Below are 21,883 nucleotides of genomic sequence, written 5' to 3'. Positions count from 1 at the left end.
ATAAATATCAATTTTAACCTTTTGTTCTTTGTTGTCTTTGTACAGTACTTTAACAATTAGCTTTAGTGTCTTACTGTACAGCATGTGCAGTGCCACTAATAAAGACTAATTTGTTCAGCTTAGTTGTGGCATGATAAACCTGTAACTTTTATAAAAGGATGTACTTTTAGAATTCTGTGTTTTCCTTTTTACTGTCTAGCACCTGTCTAGTTTAACTGATGCTGTCTCTCGTTTTTTGTAGACTTTATCCTATGAATGCATGCTTTTCTTGTAAAATATTTCCATTTATTTTAAATGCTGACCACGATGTATGATAAAGCAGTCATGTTTGGTTCTTATACCTGCCAGTACGCCTTGTGTTTTAGACAAGAAAAAAAAAAACTTGGTAGTTTAACCCTTAAAGATATGTGGAGTGCTTTAATTCCATAATATTATTGTGCTAATACAGTATATGAGAATACAAAACACACTTCCCAGGATGAGCTAACACAGTATAGTAAAAGACTAGGAATGTCAGGGGGCTCACCACTTCAATGAAAGGCAATGAAAATGTTCACACTTTTTGTGGGGCAAAACTAAGAAAATGGAGTGAGGCAAAAATGGAGTGAGGAAATAATTGTCTGGAACCTGACTAGGGTGCTAGTCCCTAAATTGATGCAGCAATGCTCAAATTAAACAGTTGTTTTTTTTTTAGATTGGTCAGCACTGTTGAAAAATGAAATATATTTTAGCATGATCTACTGTATTACAAACGCAGAGTTACATTTTGATTAAGTTCCAGTTTGGTGGATCTAGGCATTGGCACAGAGTAAGTGGCTAAATCTCTTGGTGTGTGACAGGTTTTGTCCTGCTGCAGATGTATAGTATCTGTTAATTACTTTCTGACATGCTGTGAAGTGCCATCTGCTGCATACATGATCTATTGGAATTGGAGTATATGTGATTCATCAAAAAAGAAAAAAAAAATAGTAAGAGTCATAATCCTGTTTCTTTAGTCTTTTTCTTTTGAGGTTTATAAATAAAAAATACACTGAGACCCCAGTGGCATAATTAATGTACTTTAAAAAAAAAAAATTGCGTACTGTGTTGAGCTTTACAACTTTTCTGAAGAGAGACATTTGATTTACTGTACCTGATCTATGGATTTTTGTGAAACAGGCAGTACAGTGACAGTTACAGCTATAGGAGGCTGTGTGGTCCAGTGGTTAAAGAAAAGGGCTTGTAGCCAGGAGGTCCCCGGTTCAAATCCCACCTCAGCCACTGACTCCTTGCGTGACCCTGAGCAAGTCACTTGTGCGCTGTCTTTCGGGTGAGACGTAGTTGTAAGTGACTCTGCAGCTGATGCATAGTTCACACACCCTAGTCTCTGTAAGTCGCCTTGGATAAAGGCGTCTGCTAAATAAACAAATAATAATAATAATAATAATACAGAACCTGATGTATGGATTTTTGTGAACTGGGGATGTCTTACTCAATTGAAATGTTCTCTTTGGCATCTGCAGACCTTAACATCAACATCTTGTCAAATCTCATCACCAAGACAAATTCAAATGCTGCTTCCTAACAGCCAATACAGAAGATTTTGACTGGGTGTGCAATCCATTCAGTTCTGTCATTGAAGGTGCAAGAATTATTCACAGGATGGACCGCACATTAAAAAAGAAGTTTGCAGAGATGCCTTTGGACACATCTTGGTTACTTGTAGTGAAAGAATATCCACCTATTGCAGACTCTGTTATCACAATTATGTTGCCAGGGTTCTCTCCAGGAATTCTGTACAGCCGGGTGGCAGAACATTATAGCCGGTGGCACTTTTAATGCCCAGTTACTACGCCTAGCAATTGCCACAATAATCAGACTTTGATTGGCCAACATAATCAGGTGATAATGTGTTTGTGAAGTGATGGATATACAGTGTAGAGCTGCTTATTACAATGTCGGAGTCAAAATAAAACAACATTTTAATCAAAATATTGTGTATTTCCTAGAAAACAGTACTGGGAAATTATTGAATAATAGACAAGAATCAGGTATAAATCAGTAAAAACCGACGTCCAGTTAAAAAAAAAAAAAAAAAAAAAAATGGTGTAATTTTCCTGGTATAATTCAGAATAAACCGGAAATGCGGAACACCAAGTATCAATTATCATTATTTTCCAGCATACTGTATCCCTTTCATGTCACAGTTGCCTTTTTGGGATAATGCCAATTCATTGACTACAGATACAAAGTTCAGACAAATGGTAATGACAACCAATTGCTGTCATTAATGTATTACTTTTCCACAGGCTACTTTCCAACCCTCTTCTGTCTTTACAGTGTGGACAGGGCAGGCTATGTAGATGCTTGACTGGGTTCACATAAGCTTCCATCTGTATAAAGTAACGGACATGATAAATAACCCAGCTGTCTCGCCCTCCCCTGGGATTCTAACTGAAGAGAGAATGGCAATGCGATTCTCTTGCCACAGTTCCTCGGCTAACTGATATGTTGATAACTTATAGCCGCCTGGGGTTCTGCTGTTCATGTGTTTGTAAGAATTGTTATAGTTGGGACAGTTTGGTTTGTGGTACTTGTAGGACCTGATGTCAAAATATTATCTCAGGAGCCACTATTGTTTCCATACATTTTTGGAGAGGTTAGCTGCATATAATAAGTTAATGTGAAACAGAAATATGCTTGACTTGTGAACTGTACCGTAGTGTGAATGATCGATTTCAGCTTCAGTAAAAATGTACTCCAGTCACTTGGGCAGCATATTAAACAAGAATATTGCCACCAAACAGAATAGTATCAGCCTCATTGTAAAGACGACCATGAATAAATGAATAATATAGTACAAGACTGTGTGATACAGTTACTGAATACATGAGTTTGTTTCATTATAGGCTCTCATCTCTTCATAAATCATGCATGTTCATTTCACCACTTATAGTACCATAGAAGCTGCTGTAAGTAGCTATTTCCTGCCTCAAACCCTGAGGATTTTTTTAATGGTTTTGAAATCAAATTAGACATTGTTTCTGTTCCTGGCCATGTTTTTCCTCATAGAGTATGTGGCTTCCTTAATTGCATTGCAAATTTTACATTCACATTTTATACTACAGGTATTAAATCCTTAAAGAACAACTTGGCATCTATGTAAAATTCTATTTTAACTGATTGATTCTTCTTGTTTACTGTTATCACATCACTTTTTATTCTATGTGGTGTTTGTTACATCCACTGCAGGAACTTTATTGAGACCACAAGGGTGCCAGGATATTATGACTAACAGGATAGAATACAAAGTAAATCTAAACAATATAAGTAAGCTATAAGACCCAACACAGAGGGCATTACCAGGCATTATATGACCGTTTGGGTAATGGGGCCTGAGACGATTACAACCAAACGGTTGTATAATGCCTGGTAAATTTATAGCAACTCTAGACATCTCAGAGGTGCTCGTATTTTCTGGGATGTTTTGATTTAGCCATTGCTCAATTGACATCTTATTAAAAAGGTTGAAATTTACTTTAAACGACATTTTGTTAATAGCTGAAATAACAACCTATATTGGTTACTATAAGAAAAAATGTCTGTGTGCTACTGTGTATGCTCTTTCGTTTGTTTTGGTAAAAAGAGGAATTTGCAGTACAGTATGTGCTACATCTGTGGACCAGGAGTTGAAGATCTTTGAGCACCATCGACCCTTTCATGCTTCTTGTTTTGATTGATGCACTGAAAGAAACGTTCTTGAGAAAATAACAAATATGTCAAATTTAACATGATTGTGGAACTCAACCTGCTTTTACTACTGCAAGCCATGCAAACCATTATATTGTACTTGTTTATTCACCCATGGCTTAGCTTTTAACATGGAGATTAATAAAGAGCTTAATATCTGAGTAAGAAAAACTGCATCAGACTTGTTTGCAACAGATTTGCATATTACTGTTTTTTACATTGTTTTTGTTTTTTTTTTTTTAAATTCTAGGGCAGTGTTTACAAAATGGATGCATGCAATATAGACATGCACACTATACCCAGCACCTTATGGTTAAGAGTGAATGATTGCTTCTTGAGTCTATAAACATTTTATAGGCTACTTGTAATTTTATTAAAACACGGATATGGGTTTGTTTCTAAAGTTCCATCTGTTTAATTTGAATACAGTTTTATCTTTAAAAGCACATGTTAAACATTTGGGGAACAAAATGTTTCTTGGACATTAACTTGTGTTTTACAACCTCCTACTGTATAAGCTGCAGAAGCATGCCTGTATTAGTGACAGAATAGCACATGTCCCTACAGCTAAAACTACATGTGAGGTATATACTGTACCTACTGTATTAAGCCCATCAAATCTGCTTTGAGCATTTATTTAGATACATAGCTGATAAAGAGTGGTGTACATGAAAGATAAATCTCTAAGTCACTGGTTCCTGACTTAATATTCATCAATAATTTATAAAAAAAATAAATAAAAAAAAAACTCGACTGGGCTTAATTGCATTTCATAATTATCTAATTTTAAAATCTGAAAACATGGTGCTGAGATCAATAAACTATATATCATTTCATGTTCATAAATACAATTCTTTAATCGCATATGTGACAGGGTGTGTATTTTGTATTATTATTTTAAATGTATTTGTTTAGTTTGTAAAAAAAAAAGTTTTTTATTGTTGTTTACAGCATGGGTGGGGTTAATTCCCCACCCAGCTAAACCCGTGTAGAATGTGATTGATTCATGATGAACAGATTGATTCAGAATCTCAAGACGGTCACATGTATAAAAACCTGCAGGTTTGGCTGAACGGGGTTAGTGTGTTTAGAGGCGAAACAAGAGTCGTGAGGTGAAGAGAAAAGCAAAAATCAAATATAATAATTGCTACCTGTGCTGGTTTTACACCAGCACGCTACTTGTTGAGATTTGTGTTCTGTCTGTCTATTTTGGCCATCATGCCGTTTTCATTTGTAGAAGTGTTTGTCTTTTTGTTCAACCTTTTTATTTCTAACAAATCAGCGCTTCAATAGCAGTATTGTGTCTGTATACTTCCTGGTCTGATATCACCTGCAAGCCCTCCTGTTCACAGCATACAAAACAGTTTAATATACATGTTCACTAAATAATAATAATAATAATAATAATAATAATAATAATAATAATAATAATATGTGCATTTAGTACTATCAAATACAGTATTCATTTGGACAGTTAAAACAATTGATGCAATTGAATATAAAAGAGTGGTAAAACATATTTAGGCCAAGATAGGTTACTGCTATCAACTTTGAGAACTAAAAGTGCTGTACATTTGACAGTTTTAAATTGGTTACTTTAAACATTTAACATATGGAACATATTAATACTTATGACATTTGTCAAGTTGAAGAATGATATTTACTGTAGCAGTAGACAATACCTAAATGTTTTTAGGTGAATTGATTACTACCAAGCAAAATCTGAACTTTTAAACCACATAATGTCAAAGTTTAACTCCAATGAAACACAGTTTTGAAGGTTTGCTTTCTGGCTCAGTACAGTACATTTTTTCTATTCCATTATAGTTTTATATACTTTTTATAAATAAATGGCCCAGCACCCTCCAAGTCTGTTTTACAGAAGATACATTTAATTTCAAAATGTTCTATCTTGTCCCAATAATGACCCCTGTTTAGAAACTTGACATATTAAACACGTAATGTAACAAATAAATAAATATAGGAGGCTGTGTGGTCCAGTGGTTAAAGAAAAGGGCTTGTAACCAGGAGGTCTGACTCATTGTGTGACCCTGAGCAAGCCACTTAACCTCCTTGTGCTCCGTCTTTCGGGTGAGACGTAGTTGTAAGTGACTCTGCAGCTGATGCATAGTTCACACACCCTAGTTTCTATAAGTCACCTTGGATAAAGGCGTCTGCTAAATAAACAAATACATTAATAATTAATGTCTCCCCTTCAGGGGCAGTGCTAATATGTCTGCCTTTATAATCGGCAGGAGGTTTGGTCAAATGCACAGCATACAGTAGTAGGTGGTGTCAGTGTTTGGAGTAGATTCAGGGGGGTCAGATGAATGCAACTGCTGACTTTGTCTGAATGACTTTCTATGGATGGATGGAGGTTTTGATGGTGCCTTCTTGGTAAAGGAGGCATACCTCCTACATGCAAGGGTTTCTTACTCCTCTTTATCAACATTTATAACCCTCCTCCACTCAGCTTCCATTTCGTTCAGCTGCCGGCAGACTTGACAAAAACACCCTTAACACAGTGATTGGTAGGTGAGCCTGCTAGAGTACATGCTAATAAATAATATTATCTAATTATTAGGGCTGTCAATCGATTACAGTTTTTGATCGGTTAATTTATGGGCATTGTTGATTTAATACGTGCACATTTTTAATAAAGGTGACGATATTATAGCGGCTGTCCTGTAGTAATACTAAAAAAATCAATAGAATTTAAAAAAAATAAAAATAAATAAAAAAAATCTTTGACTTTCCCATTGGTTAAACTCCCAGTTTTGTCTCGCCTCTGTTCAGTCATGATTGGACACCTGTTTAACAAGGGACAGATCTTTGACGCTCCCATTAGTTAAACTTACTAAAGACCTTCAACTGTTTATGTCCCACCTCTGCTCACTTATGATTAGACTGCCACAGAGAAAATGCAGATCTTCTATTGGTTGATTTTATTTTATATACAAAAATAGAACTGCACGATTTAAATTTTAAAAAATCTGCGATCAACCCTTTAGTTGATTAATCGGTCCGATTAATCGATTAATTGGAGCAGCCCTACTAATATCAGTGTAGACACAAATTAATGCGTGCTCATGTTTATATTAGCAGACAATTTTACTTTAAAAAAATAAAATAAAAAAATGTATTGATTCAGGGGTAACTGTATCGATAATCCTGTCGTCAAGAAAAATATCATGCTTCACTGTGTGAATCGATAAATCAGCACACCCTAATATCAGATTAATCGGACTGATTTAAGGAGTTGATCACAGGTTAATTGTGCAGATTTTTTTTTCTTTTTCTGTTTGGGCATTATAAAGTTAAAATAAAAAAAGTAAGTAACACATGGGAAATTACACAAGTCGTCACAGGCGGTATCACGTGGAGATAGTATGGAGTATGTGATAAATGGGAATCTTTAGTTAGCTACTGTATATACTTCATGCATACAGATGACCTTGTGATCTTCAACCACACACAGTGACAACTTCATTTTTTTATGGTTACGATGAGAACAATATTGAAAAGTATACAGTGATAGTAATTGATAACCTTGAAAGCTGTTTACATTATTATTGCCATTCCATAAAGTAGGTTTTTGTTAAGCCACACTATAGAGTTGCAAGGCTGTACAAGCCACTCCCTCTGTCTCTCTTACCATCATACAGTTTCCAGTAACAACAAGCTACAGTAATAAAAGGGGAAATACTTAAGTTGATGTAAGATGATATTAAAGAGTGGAAAATATATTATACCACTGTTTAACTATATTTTAATCTTGCTGATCTTTCTGGCCATGGGTGATTTAACAATGCAGTGAAAACAGGTTGGAAAAAGTAATGCAAGCTTGGGATGGTCATGAAGATCTGCTGGTGTTCAGAACATTTAATGTATTGGACAGTTTCTTCTCCAAATGCAAGATTTGTATTTAATACCCACAAAAATACCTCTTTTTAATCTTCCAATGGCTTTGCCAAAATGTACTGTGTAACAAGCTGCTTTGAAATACTGTATTTAAAATAATAATAAAAAAGAAAGTGTAACGTGTGTCCTACATATCCAATTAATTTCTGAATTTAAATAATAATAAATAGACAAAGAATGTGGACTTGTTCGCTACATAGTTTTCAAAATATATATATTGGATATTGTCTAAAACTGGTGGTCAGAGGGGTAACAAAACAATCATATCACAAGCATAATTCTTTATATTTATGTTGTATACCTGCTTAGTCAATTTCTGAGTTATGTTTGTCCGTCAGAATTTTTTTTTTTTGTAATGTAACAAATATACATAGAGATGTATTTTTATAATATATTAAGAAAAGGGTATATTAGGGGAGTTACTTCTCAGTTTGAAAAGTTTGAGAACTTTTTTTTCTAACATTCCAGTACACCTGAAGAAGGCACAAGCAGAAAGATGTGTCTACTTGACTTCTTATAGCTTTACATTAACATCCTAGTTGAAGAAGCATATCTGTTTGGCTCACACACTAGTTTTTTAGTGGCTATGTTTTTGGGGGTTTTTTTAGGAATTTTTCTGACGTAAAAACAGGATGTCACTGAGATGTTGCCACAAAGTTATCGTTTTACTGCCTTCACTTTTCACTCAATAAATCACAAGAAATATTGATAAGGAACTACTGCTGTGTTAAAACAAAGTGATAATCTAGACTGCTACTGAATCTGAAAATACTGACTCATCCCTTTTTGCTTTTTAGGGACTGGAACCTTCGGGCGTGTCTTTCTGGTAAAGGAAAAGAAAACAAGAGGATATTTTGCCCTGAAAGCAATGAAAATTCCTGATGTCATTCGATTAAAGCAGGAACAGCATGTACAGAATGAAAAGGCAGTATTATCGGAGGTTAACCACCCTTTTCTAATCAGATTGTAAGTGTCAGTTTAACACTTGTTGGCCAGGAGTTATCAGTTTAATCATGTGGGGGTGAAGGTTTTCAATGTATAAAAACACTTAACTGCACATTTATAGAGAAATCTGTCATTTTGATATACAGTACGGGGCTGGCATGAAGTTGCTTGGGGTACTGCATAACATGACAATGCTAAATGAATGAGCTTAGGTCTCAAACGCCCAGCTTTATATCTTTCTATTCAGTGGTTAATTAACCACGTGATGAGCATCCCCTATCGACTATTTATTGTATTGTGTTCCCAAAATTCAGCTCTCTACTGTATGTCTGTAAAATAAGCCATGGTACAGTGTGTGTGGTTATACCCCAAACCAAGCCACCTTGTTACAGGAAGTTATTGCTTAATAATATGAGGATTGGTCTCGATGACAGACACCTGATTAGCAGAAGGCTATTGCTTGGCAACCTTTTGTCTGGTTTTGATTACTACAGTATGATATACATTCACACTATGTAGAAGTGCATTTTGTAATTTTTCATTTTAGTATAATGCTAATGATAATCAGTTACATTTACTGATGGACCTCCTTTAGGAATTGCATTTCAAGATGCTGGTTCTGGGATTACTATGAATGAATTATAGCTTTAAGTAAAATGTGTTTTTATATCATTGGCAATTGGGTAAAAACACATTTGTCAATCAAATGAAAGCTGCTATTCTGTACCTTGTTCTCTTCCTGTAGTATTTTCCTCTTAAGAGTAAAGTCTGCAAGTCAGGTTATATATATATATATATATATATATATATATATATATATATATATATATATATATATATATATATATATATATTATATGTGTGTGTGTGTGTGTGTGTGTGTGTGTGTGTTTGTGTGTGTGTGTATATATATATATATATATTGTAAGATAGCGGGTTGTGAGAGACAGCAGGGAGGGGGTTAAAACCTCCCTGCGAGAGAAATGCACCTTGTGGTTAATTGTTTTGATGGATTGCTTTATTGTTTCATTTAATTTGCTTATTGTTTAGTTTAATTGTTTTATTGTTAATTATCATCTGCACCTGGACGTTATTAAAAATTAGGTCCAGATGCGGGATTTAAAAGGAGAGCAAGCAGTCTGCTGGAGGCTGCTGAGTAGAAGGAGGCAGAAGAGGTGCTCTGTCTCCGAGTAGCCAGAGAGAAAAGTAAGTGCGGTGTCAAATCTGGGGTTTAAATTTGTGGTTTTTGAAAAGTCGGGAAAACAGCTTAGCTGTCCCGTGTTAGGAAGGGTGTTCCCGTGTGTAAGTTAGTGCTCGTACAGAGCTAGGTGTTTATTTTGTGTATTTGTTTTATTTTGTCTTTATTAAAAAAAATAGCGCATCCGCGCAAGAAAATCCATTTCTGTGTGCTGGGTCGTATTTTTAAAGGGGCACGAACCCGTGTGAGTGGCAATCGTGTTACATATGGTGGCAGAGTGTGTGGGCGCCCCTACGACCCTAGAAATGGAGAGCATTGAGGAGTTAATTGCGCGAATCAATCGCAATACTGCTGCTCAATTAGAGCAGACTGCCAGAATGGAGAGACAGATGAGCGAGTGGGGGTTGGCACCGCTGAGCCAACAGAGTTGGAGCTGTTGCTCCAGAAATGGGAGCAGGCTAGAGTAGCTCCGCAGTCTCCCGAGCCAGAGGGGGAGGAGCCGCTGCTTCCGGAGGCCAGAGGGGAGGAGCCGCTGCTTCCGGAGGCCAGAGGGGAGGAGCTGCCGCTGCCGGAGGCCAGAGGGGAGGAGCTGCCGCTGCCGGAGCCCAGAGGGGAGGAGCTGCCGCTGCCGGAGCCCAGAGGGGAGGAGCTGCCGCTGCCGGAGCCCAGAGGGGAGGAGCTGCCGCTGCCGGAGCCCAGAGGGGAGGAGCTGCCGCTGCCGGAGCCCAGAGGGGAGGAGCTGCCGCTGCCGGAGCCCAGAGGGGAGGAGCTGCCGCTGCCGGAGCCCAGAGGGGAGGAGCTGCCGCTGCCGGAGCCCAGAGGGGAGGAGCTGCCGCTGCCGGAGCCCAGAGGGGAGGAGCTGCCGCTGCCGGAGCCCAGAGGGGAGGAGCTGCCGCTGCCGGAGCCCAGAGGGGAGGAGCTGCCGCTGCCGGAGCCCAGAGGGGAGGAGCTACCGCTGCCAGAACCCAGAGGGGAGGAGCTGCCGCTTCCGGAGCCTAGGGAGGAGGTGACAAGCGTACATCCACCACAGCCCCGACCACCACCCCTACGGTCCAGTCCGGCGTCGCTGCGTTCAGTCCCTCACCCCTTGCTCCTGGACACCCTGTCGGTTGGCCTGGACCTCCCTTCACTTGACCTGGAGCCCAGGAGTCGGCAGGATCGGGCACAGTTCTCCACCTGGTCCCCTGCTCCGCTCCTCCTGGACATTAAGACGTCGCTGTGCTGCTCCTAGACGTCGCATACGCTCCCCCTGGTCACTACTTCGCTCCCCCTTGCTGACCGGACGTCGCTGCACTGGGTCCCAGCTGCAGACCTCTGCCCGCTACTGCAGCCTCCAGTGCTCCGGTTGTCGTTCCGGTCGCCCCTGACAAACCGGTGGGGTCCCTCGTCGCCGGTGTGCGGTCCCTACCTGGCTGAGCCGGGATGTGGACCGATCCACCCTCGAGTTCGCCCGTGGAAGAGGGCGAAAATTGACTTTTGTGGACTCGAGGGTGGGTGGTTGTGTCCGTGGCCGTCTCGTGGCCTGTGTCTTGTAAAGACAAGGGGGGGGATATGTAAGATAGCGGGTTGTGAGAGACAGCAGGGAGGGGGTTAAAACCTCCCTGCGAGAGAAATGCACCTTGTGGTTAATTGTTTTGATGGATTGCTTTATTGTTTCATTTAATTTGCTTATTGTTTAGTTTAATTGTTTTATTGTTAATTATCATCCGCACCTGGACGTTATTAAAAATTAGGTCCAGGTGTGGGATTTAAAAGGAGAGCAAGCAGTCTGCTGGAGGCTGCTGAGTAGAAGGAGGCAGAAGAGGTGCTCTGTCTCCGAGTAGCCAGAGAGAAAAGTAAGTGCGGTGTCAAATCTGGGGTTTAAGTTTGTGGTTTTTGAAAAGTCGGGAAAACAGCTTAGCTGTCCCGTGTTAGGAAGGGTGTTCCCGTGTGTAAGTTAGTGCTCGTACAGAGCTAGGTGTTTATTTTGTGTATTTGTTTTATTTTGTCTTTATTAAAAAAATAGCGCATCCGCGCAAGAAAATCCATTTCTGTGTGCTGGGTCGTATTTTTAAAGGGGCACGAACCCGAGTGAGTGGCAATCGTGTGACAATATATATATATATATGTGTGTGTGTATATGTATGTATAATTGCAGTGTACAAGAATTATACCTTTTTTTTTTTTGCATGTACACAAAAGTCCTTCAGCTCGTTAAAGAATTATTTTCTAAATCATTTATTTATATATTTATATTGTTTAGAGATTTTTCTGCAATAATACTATGACTCTTCTGCCTTTAAAATGTGCAGTTTAGCAGGCATTCCATGTTTCCTAAAATGATGATGCTCTTGCTCTTGCAGATTTTGGACCCATCATGACGAGTGTTTTTTGTATATGCTAATGGACTATGTGCCCGGCGGTGAACTCTTCAGTTACTTACGCAACATGGGGCGCTTCAACAACAGCACAGGACTGTTTTATTCTGCAGAGATCGTATGTGCAATAGAATACCTACACTCCAAGGAAATCGTTTACAGAGACTTAAAACCTGAGAATATATTACTGGACAGAGACGGCCATATCAGGCTTACAGACTTTGGATTTGCTAAAAAGTTGGTGGACAGGTATGTATTGATGTAAAGTCAGCAGCTACTTACAGACCATAGGGAAACGCATATTTCACACAGTGCTTTTTGAAGACTGGGAGAGCTGCATCTTTTGACCTTCTGAAATAGAAGGGTTAGAGGAGAGAAGAGATACAAAAAAAGTCAATCCATACACTATTTTAAATTTAGCACAGGGACCAGGACCAGAGGGCAACATTGGAAGTTGAATAAAGCCTGATTCAAGGGTTGCCATTCCATGTTGTGTCTGCCGATTCTTTGGGGTCCTTCAATAGCTGTCTGGATACTGTACTGGACAAGGATGAATGGGCAGAATGGCCTCCTCTTGTTTTGTATCTTTTCCTATCTCACAGTACTGTATGATCTTAAGTTCAAAAATATTTAGTTGGAGCACACGATGTACTGCTTTAGCAGTTCCACCCATTTTCTGAGAGCTGAATGGACATGTATGCCTACAACTCAGATTGGCAGATTTAAATGCTGATGACTCGGTTGGGTTTATAAATAATTAGCTGCTTTCTTTTCATTGTCGATTTCTTTGCTTTTGCTACAGTATGTTTATATGTCAAATCTGATTTTGTTAGGCTAGTTTTTTGTTGGCACTATGGCACTGCAATGTGTATTTTAAAAGGTCACCTTTTGAACTAATTATCAAGATCATTCAATCCAAAAGGTATACTTGGTAAAACGTATTTTTTTCATTAGGATGTGTGCTGAATTGCCTTGTGGATGTCTTGCCGCATTTCACAAGAAACAATTCTTCATTTACAATAAAAAAAGACTCTTTGTGACATCAATAAGCACTTTCTTTCCTGGTCTGAAACCAAAGTAAACACAACCTGTTATCCTATGAAGATAAAACTGAAGAGGGAGGGGGTGTACAGCCATTATCTCTTGTTTTGAGTTTGGAATAAAGAGATAAACCTGTTTTAAGGGTTTCTGCATTCCACTTAGCCTTTGACAACATTGACATTGGCAGTATTGGTTCAACATCTTTTACCACCTCTGTAGAAGGATGACCTGTCTGCTAGTAGAAATTGCATTGAAATGAAACTATTCCCATTTTCAAGAGGGTCCTAGGGGTTAATAGGGTTACATCTTTAACAAACCAAACAACATGCACACAATCAATAGACATGATTGTAATAACTACTGACATCATACAATTTAATTAAAACAGTTACATCCTAGACAAAGTGATTCTGTTTTTTTTTTTTTTTGTTTTTTTTTTTTTATAAAAGCAAACTTACAGGCACTACTTTCACTTTACTTTTAGCTAAGCTTGATTAACTGTACAGTAGGCCCCCAAAGGTCTGTGCGTTAAAGAAATCAAGCAAAACCGTAGCTTTAAAGTTGAAAAGTGATGGGTAAACAATACTGCAGGACACAGTAATTAGATGAGGGGTCATATCACCTAAAACATGCATGTAGTGAAAATCCATTGTCAATGAAAAAAGAAACGAGTTCTCCCTTCATAAAAATAATCCAGAAAAAAATAAACAAATGTCTTTTAATATGTTGTTTTAAAGTAGCACAAAAAAAAACATTTCAGTTTTGTTAGGCTGTATAAATATGTGAGAGATCCTTTTTTTTTTTAAACTAAGATTTAACAGAGAATTTTGTAAAGCCGTTATGGACTTTTACATAGGTTAGGTTATAGTTTTTGTAGGATCACAGAAGCTATGAATGCTGGCAAGCTGAGTACCTTAGTCTAGTATAGAAGAATGTACCAACAAATGCTCACACAAGTGTACTGCTCATGCTCCAAAGTGGACAGTATCCTTTCATGTTGCTAACTCAAGTGTTCAGGTATGCATACTAACTGATAAATGTTTAGATCTAATCAACAGGCATGCTTTAGCACAGGAGAGCACAGGAGAGCCCAGGACGTTGATCACGGCCGATCCCAGGCTTGTTTCTAGTAGGCCGTAGAAAATTAATTAAAAAACTTATCCGGTTAAAACTTATTTTGCCAACTCAAATTGGGGGCATATTATAACCCCTTCCCGGGATTCCGGTCTCTCGTGGTTACTGTTCAATAATCACACAAGGTGGTGCTGCTTAACTCTTAACTTGAACTGGTGTTGTATGTATAGTAGCTAATGCTATCAGTTACTGCTACTATTTTCTCACAGCTTCACTTTTAAATCACACATATACAATTACAGTAATCTGGCTGCACAGTGTGGTGTCGGTCTAATCCGGAAGTGCTGCTGCCGGACTCGTGGAAGTTATTTGAAGGGTAAATCACCACCCGGCAATAACACAGTCCTGAAGCACCGTATTGTTTGCTAACACTCCTGGTTCCAGGTTTGGCATATTATTTACTGTTTATTTTAATTTCTAGTCACTTCGTAGCTCAGTTCGAATTCGGCAGTCTTCTCCACACACTTGGGTCCACAGGCACCGCCCCCTTCTACTTCTTGCACCATTACTGCACAGCCATAACATACAAACAGCTTGACATACAATTTGATCAACCTATCGTTCTAATATCTTTTTCTCACCATTGCTCCGTTGCTAGGATTTCACAAACTTTCACTTACTGGTTGATCTGGTTCTTTTTTACAATGTTTACAGTGATTATTTTTTTTTCTTCCTTCTATAACTTTGCGTTGAAGGCCTTAATATGAGTGCAGTACCAAGCAGCAAAAAAACAAAAATGTATCACTTTCACAGTGAGTGGGAGTAAGATTATTTTTTCCCCACTGTAAATTCAAAATGTGTGTGTCTGATCTGCCATTCAAGTGTAGCTCTTGCTAAGAAGGGAAATGTCAAGAGGCATTTCAAAACTGTTCACAAGAAGTATGAGAGTGACTTTACGGCTAAAAGTGAACTACATAAGACACAAGTGAAAGAATCGAAGTCAACTTGCTGCCCATCTCGAAATCAAAGACAGCCAAATTTGCATCATTCCGAGTGAGTCACGTACTAGCTAAGCACAAGAAATAGGTCCTATATTGACATTCTGGCACTACTGTATTTTGCAGCATGTAGGTATGTAGACCGCGTTAGGGTGAGGGTGGGGAAAGTAGATCCTATGCACCTAGTCTGGCACCCCTGCTTTAGCTTATATAAATAACTGAAATAATAATAACATATGAAATAACTCACTAAGTAGTGTCATTATTGCGTCTGCCGTAGAAAGTCAATTAAAGGTGATCGTTTTTTTATATTTATTTGGTAGAGTGTGCAGTTAAGTCACGTTTTACTGTAACACCGAACAAGAGTGTTGGACACTGCAGCTTTAAAGAATGTTTTCTACTGAGCCCTAAATTGCTATTAAAATGCCCCTCTTAAAAACAAGTAACCTAATTTTGTGAACACAGTTGTCTTTTAGAAAGCACACTGTCAATCCATGATATCCTGGTTATTTTAATACAGCACCTCTGTCCTGGCAGCAGTAAGCACTGCCATCTAGTGGATATCAGAATTATAATTCAAATTTGAATCAAGCCGAAGCACCAGTAATTCTAGCATTTAAAAAAAGGTTAAAATCAGAATGTTACTCTTGTTATAAAAGTACAGTAATCATACTTGTATTGGTGTCCTTGTGAGTATTATTGCCATTATTGCCGTAATTGAACTGACTGGTTTTAATTGGCTCAGGCCTTACCTATACAATGTTTTGTATATAAAATGACTTATTTCACGGTATAAAAATAGGTATTTCAAGATATTTCACAAAATAGCGTTGTCACATTCAAAATCACTTTATTATACAACAAATGTTCCTAAATGTTTTAAATGCTTACCTGAAAAACAGTAATTTTTAAATTGTAGAATATTTAGTTTATGTGCACCTTTTTAAAGACATTCTAATTTCACCATCATTGAATTATCAAACAAAATAAAAACATAAATAAATGTAAAAATAACATACACGTGAAATATCACTTCATAAGAGTTATAGCATAGAGAAGTAAAAAGTACCACACAACTGTGGTATGTATTACATCCCATTTTCCAGCAGCAGGTGACGCTTTCAATGGTAAGCTAAAGAGCCTTAACTTCAAGAGTTCTATACTGACCAAAAATATGATATGGCTAAGTGTAGTGGACAGTTTGTATAAACCGGTTAGTAAATAGTTGTATTGTTTCTTCAGGACATGGACTCTCTGTGGGACACCTGAATACCTTGCACCAGAAGTGATTCAGAGTAAAGGTCACGGCAGAGCGGTGGACTGGTGGGCTTTGGGAGTACTCATCTTTGAGATGCTCTCGGGGTACGTATTATGTATCTGTATCATGTATCTGCATGTTCTATGTCAGTACGTCTATTTCATTGTCCTTGCTAAATTAAAAACAAATCCCCACAATTCACACCCAATCACCCACCATATTGTTATTAACTATGTAACTGAAGAAGGCATAATCCAAAACGTATGGCTACTTCTATGTAGTATGTCAAAATATTAGACAAAGGTTTTTTGGAAATATGGCAGAATTGCAGTTGTCAGATCTGATTTTGACTTCTCCTGTTAACTCAATTTTTTCCCCTCATTTATGCCCTGAGTACAGAGGTGCAGAGGTAATAACACTAAAGTTTTGGGTACACAGGTCACAAATTAGTATGTGCCAATACATGCAATGGAACTGAATAGATATGATACTTTTTATCTGTTGGAACATGTACAGACAATAAATCTAATTTATTCTTAGTTACTTGGCTGCTTTACTTGCAGTGTGTGTGTGTTGAAGTGTAAAAGAAACCTTGCTGCAGATGGCATTCTGTATTCACATTAATATGAAGGCCAGTAGTGTGGAGTAGTGGTTAGGGCTCTGGACTCTTGACCGGAGGGTTGTGGGTTCAATCCCAGGTGGGAAAAAGTACTTTACCTAGAAAATAATGTTATATCTTGTAACAATTGTAAGTCGCCCTGGATAAGAGCTTCTGCTAAGAAATAAATAATAAATAATAATGAAGTGTTGTCCTGACTGAAATACGATACAAGTAAGTTTGTTTCCTCCATCGTGATATTCTAATTGTGTAAATTGCTGCCTCAGAGTAAACAGCCACTGGAGAGAAAAAAAAGTGTGTGTATGTGTATATGTATACCTTACAGGAGACAGTGTGGTCCAGTGGTTAAAGTCCAGTGCTTGTAACCAGAAAGTCACCGGTTCAAAACCCACCTCTGCCACTGACTGACTCACTGTGTGACCCTGAGCAAGTCACTTAACCTCCTTGTGCTCCATCCTGCGGATGAGATGTTAAATCAGTGCCCTATTGTAAGTGACTCTGCATATAATGCACAGTTCACAGCCTACCTCTGTAAAGTGCTTTGTGATGGTGATCCACTATTACACCAGGGCTCTGTTCTTTCAAGATCTTCATATGAGTGCTGGTTTTTATTTTATGTGCCTTAAGTTGCTACAGACATATCATAGGGTATTTTATCCCTTAAACAGGCAATAAAATAGTTTGAAGGATAATATATTTTGCTTGCCCATATGATAAACAGATGTTTTTCCATTCATAATAAAGTAGAGTAGACACTTTCCTAATTTGAACATTTCCCCCATATTATTGAATGTTTTTGTTTGGTTGGTTGTTTGTTTTTTTTGTCATGCAAACTGAGAGGGGGGGCTTATTTATGTGAGTATTGGAAGTCAAGTTAAGAAAAAATATAGGGATTTAGAATAAGCTGTAGCCCTAAACCAAAAAACCACATAAGAGGAGACCTTTTATGCCACTAAATACTTCAGTACTGCCACTAACTTCTTAATTCTGACCCCCTTTAATTCAGGATGCGTTAATAGGAAATGCTGAATCTTCAAGTAAAATTGAATGAGATCCATGACTTTAAAAGTACGTAAAGGTACATGCCTATGCAAATCCCTGCCTCTAATACATTAGACAGTAATTCCACTAGAGGGTGCAAGTGGTTGAATTTATATTGCTATTGGGTAAGGAAACCAAGTATCTTAGTTTAATCTGAAACTTGTACAGTTTTTCTTACCATTTATATTGGCAATAGGTGGGTTAGACATTTCTAAGCTCCACTTCTGCTTCTGTAGAATATTGACAATTAATCTCATTAACTGCTCATGGTCTGGCTTGATCTTAATGCAAGACAAACCTTTGGGTCAAATATTTACTATAGAATTTGAGAAATGGTATTAATCAGATCTTTCCTTACACAAAATGTACTGCATGTCCAGAGAGATTCTCTTTAGCTCAGGAGTGAGAACGATTTCCTGATGTTATTTCTTACACATGGTAGTCTGTATGCAGAGCAATACAATAGCCTCCTTTGCTCACATCTTTATCGACAGATTAGCAAAACATACAGTACAGTATGCCTGCTGGTTCCAGGGTGACTAAGTCCCCTATTCATCAGGCCAGAGTTTTACAGATGTGGGAGGGATGGATAAATATCCATTGCCTTCCTTGTGCTGGAGTTATACTGTGCCTAATCCAAGCCTGTGTGATGACTAAAGGAAAAACACGCAGGCTTTTGTACAGTCAGGAAACCAGTGTTAACTTGGAGTCAGTGAACCGAGATAACGTGGAATGTACCGAAATAGTGGGCAGTGGGCCGAGACAATGAAATTCAGTACTGAAGGGCAGTAAAATCCTGTTCAGATGCAGGGAACAGTGCCTTTGAACTAGTGTGCTGTTTCAAAGCTTTTACATCTAAAGTGAAATTTGCACAATTCAGGAAATGTTTATCTATACAGGTATGACGGGGAAATTAGTTAGAAACTGCTTTACTAGTAATTTTATGTATTATATCATATAAGGTAGTATGTCATACTGGCACTAAGTATGAATCCCATAAATGGCAAATAAATACATTTAAAAAAATCAACACAGAGCTTTTATTTGTTTATGTAATAAGGAGGAACCATTAACATTTTTAAGAACCATTTTTTGTATAGTCTTGCCTTGTTATGCATGTTGCAATATTGTGTGACTCATTATGAGTTACAATGAGGTAATCTTTCAACAGAATATGCAATGTAAAAGTGTAAGGTAAGTGAGCAAGTGAGCAAGGAAGAGTTTTTAATAAGATTTTAAAAACGCCAGCCAAACATAGTAGAACATTTAAATAAACTCTGAACATACATTGAACAGCTGACAAGTCTATATAATGTTTGTCTGCTTATTATTATGATAATGTTCCCAGAGTAATGCTGAGGTTAACAGTAGACTGCACGCTTGCTGTAAACTGTACCCTGAGCATCTGAAAAAAATTCTCTAAACACATTGCTCGGGATAGATTTAAACCCTGATTCAAATTTCTCTTTTAAAAAAAAAAAAAAGTCTGTCCTGAATTTTACACAGTTGCCACTGATAGTCACCATGCATGAAGAGTGGTCGTGACCACAGGACCATCTTATGAACCACAAACCTGTTTACAAATGCATTCATATGGTTAGCCGATGCCTGAATGCTATGATTGCTTTTAGTAATAAATCTAAACCAAGTAATACGGAGAAATGCAGTGCTGGTTGCAGGGAAAGTGGGTTAGTCCTCTCCTGTTGTTGCACAAGTGTCCTTGGGATCCCAGGCAGTCTTGTTGAGTCAAGACATATCTCCCAGGCTTACACAATCAATCTTACTGATCTGGATGAGACAAACCACAAGTCCTGACTTCCCTTCCCAGGGAAAGGGTGTTGACCCCTGGTTAACCCTCCATGCCTCAGATACTTCCTTACGAGTCATTTCAGTTCAGTTCAGTGCTTTCTTTTATTTATTTATTTACTTATCATATTTTTGCTATGACTGAAGAGTATGTAATAGCACAAAAAGTGTTTGTAAAGTCATCCAGTAGATGGCAGTAATTAATCAGATTTTCTTTAAAAAAAAAAAAGTTTAGAAAAACATAAATGCAAGAGACCTTGGAATAAAAATGTTATATAATGGTAATGTGTTTTGCATGAAGTACTTTTAGCAAATATCAATAAAGAGAAGGCCTTAAATATTGTTTAAACTGCTAATGTAGCAAATTTAGGTTTGCAACATTATGCATTAGAATACACGAAAGCAATGCCAGCTACAATAAATCTTGCATTTTCATAAATGATAGCCAACAGAAAGCCCTGGTTTGGCCCCATTCATTAGTAAGGAAGTACAGTGTGTAGGCTTGGGGGACACTTGATCTATCTCTGATTGTGAGGGATTTTTTTTTTTCTATTAAAGTGCCTGATCTCATGCTCTACAGCATTTGCAAACTAGAACAGCTGAGTATTTTTCAATCCCAAAAAGGTTACCTAAATTTGATCTGGTGAACCTCAAATTCAAAATACATTTTAATACATTTTATTCCTGTTGAATTGTTCCTGTTGAAAAGCTCCCAACACACAATCGCATTGTAATTTACCTCTCAGGTCATTTGTTTCATTGTGCTTTCACTGCGCTGGTCAAATGATTTTACTAATGACTTCTCCATAGTTCATGTGATAATGCAGTTAAATACGAAGTTACCAGAGCAGCCGCTAACAGCAGTAAATGAAGGTGGAGTGTGGACATTTGGTCTGAATGTGTATGTCCTTTGCCTGTGTGGTTTGGGTCAGTTAAAGAAACACTACTGACCCAAGACCAATGTTCTCTGGAGTGCCTATTTAATGATTTTGAAGTTTGACGGTTCCTTACTCGTTTTGTAGATGAGCCCATCGCACACATTTGTAACAGGGACTCTCTTCACCTCCATCTTGACCCATTTAAAAGCTCAGGTAATCCAACCTCAGTTTTATGGTTGAAAACTTCAAAGCTGGATTGTCCCACACCAATCGATTTCAATTTTACACTAAAATATAATTATTTTGTGTTTGTTTGTTTACTACATTCTTCCTGTATTGCGTGCACTCAGTTTTGTCAAAAAAGGCCAATTTCAGTTTTTAACCATAAGTGGTTTTAGTCATCTTGACAATTTTTATTCTTTAATAAAACTTGTAGTGAAATGCATTCTATTACATGGGGGGGGGGGGATGAGTTTGCTCTCATTTAAAGTGAATACCCAACATTGTACAATGTCATTTTATAATGGTGACTGACAAGACAGGTATCGCCCTGAATGATGAACCAGACGTGGTAGTCTTGACAACACTATCATAACCTTAGCATCTGTCTTTTTAAATAATAATATAGAGTTCTCGACTGATGGTGGCTTTGTTGGAGTTTTCATGAATACATAAAAAACTAAGTTTTGTGAATTACAGGTTTAATCATTTGGTAATACTGATAGCTGGTTTATCAATATGTTGAAGGAAGAGCTTGTAAATCCTGCAGTTCAACATCACCATGCATTTACTCTGTCATAAATGTATACGTAATTATTGGTTTTGCTTTTTTCCCCTTTTTTTTTGTTTTTTTTTATAGATATCCTCCATTTTTTGATGACAATCCATTTGGTATTTATCAGAAGATTCTGGCCGGCAAAATAGATTTTCCAAGACATTTGGATTTCAATGTAAAGTAAGTTTCAATAAAATAAATTGAGTTTCACTAAGCTTGACGGTTAATACAATCTCTTTTTGA

General features: G+C 37.8%; 1 protein-coding gene across 1 annotated transcript in view; it reads left to right on the top strand.

Annotated features, from left to right (window-relative positions):
* Positions 1 to 21,883, top strand: part of LOC117405251 (cAMP-dependent protein kinase catalytic subunit PRKX-like) — a 49,712-nt gene that overhangs the window by 7,220 nt on the left and 20,609 nt on the right. Inside the window, exons 2-5 of the mRNA XM_034008163.3 lie at positions 8,448 to 8,616; positions 12,136 to 12,399; positions 16,506 to 16,625; positions 21,725 to 21,820. Of these exons, the coding sequence (XP_033864054.2) occupies positions 8,448 to 8,616; positions 12,136 to 12,399; positions 16,506 to 16,625; positions 21,725 to 21,820 (649 nt within the window). The remainder of the gene's footprint in view (positions 1 to 8,447; positions 8,617 to 12,135; positions 12,400 to 16,505; positions 16,626 to 21,724; positions 21,821 to 21,883) is intronic.

This window comes from Acipenser ruthenus, chromosome 9 (genome assembly GCF_902713425.1).
Source record: "Acipenser ruthenus chromosome 9, fAciRut3.2 maternal haplotype, whole genome shotgun sequence".
Taxonomy (NCBI): Eukaryota; Metazoa; Chordata; class Actinopteri; order Acipenseriformes; family Acipenseridae; genus Acipenser; species Acipenser ruthenus.
This window is presented reverse-complemented; position numbering and strand designations above follow the sequence as displayed.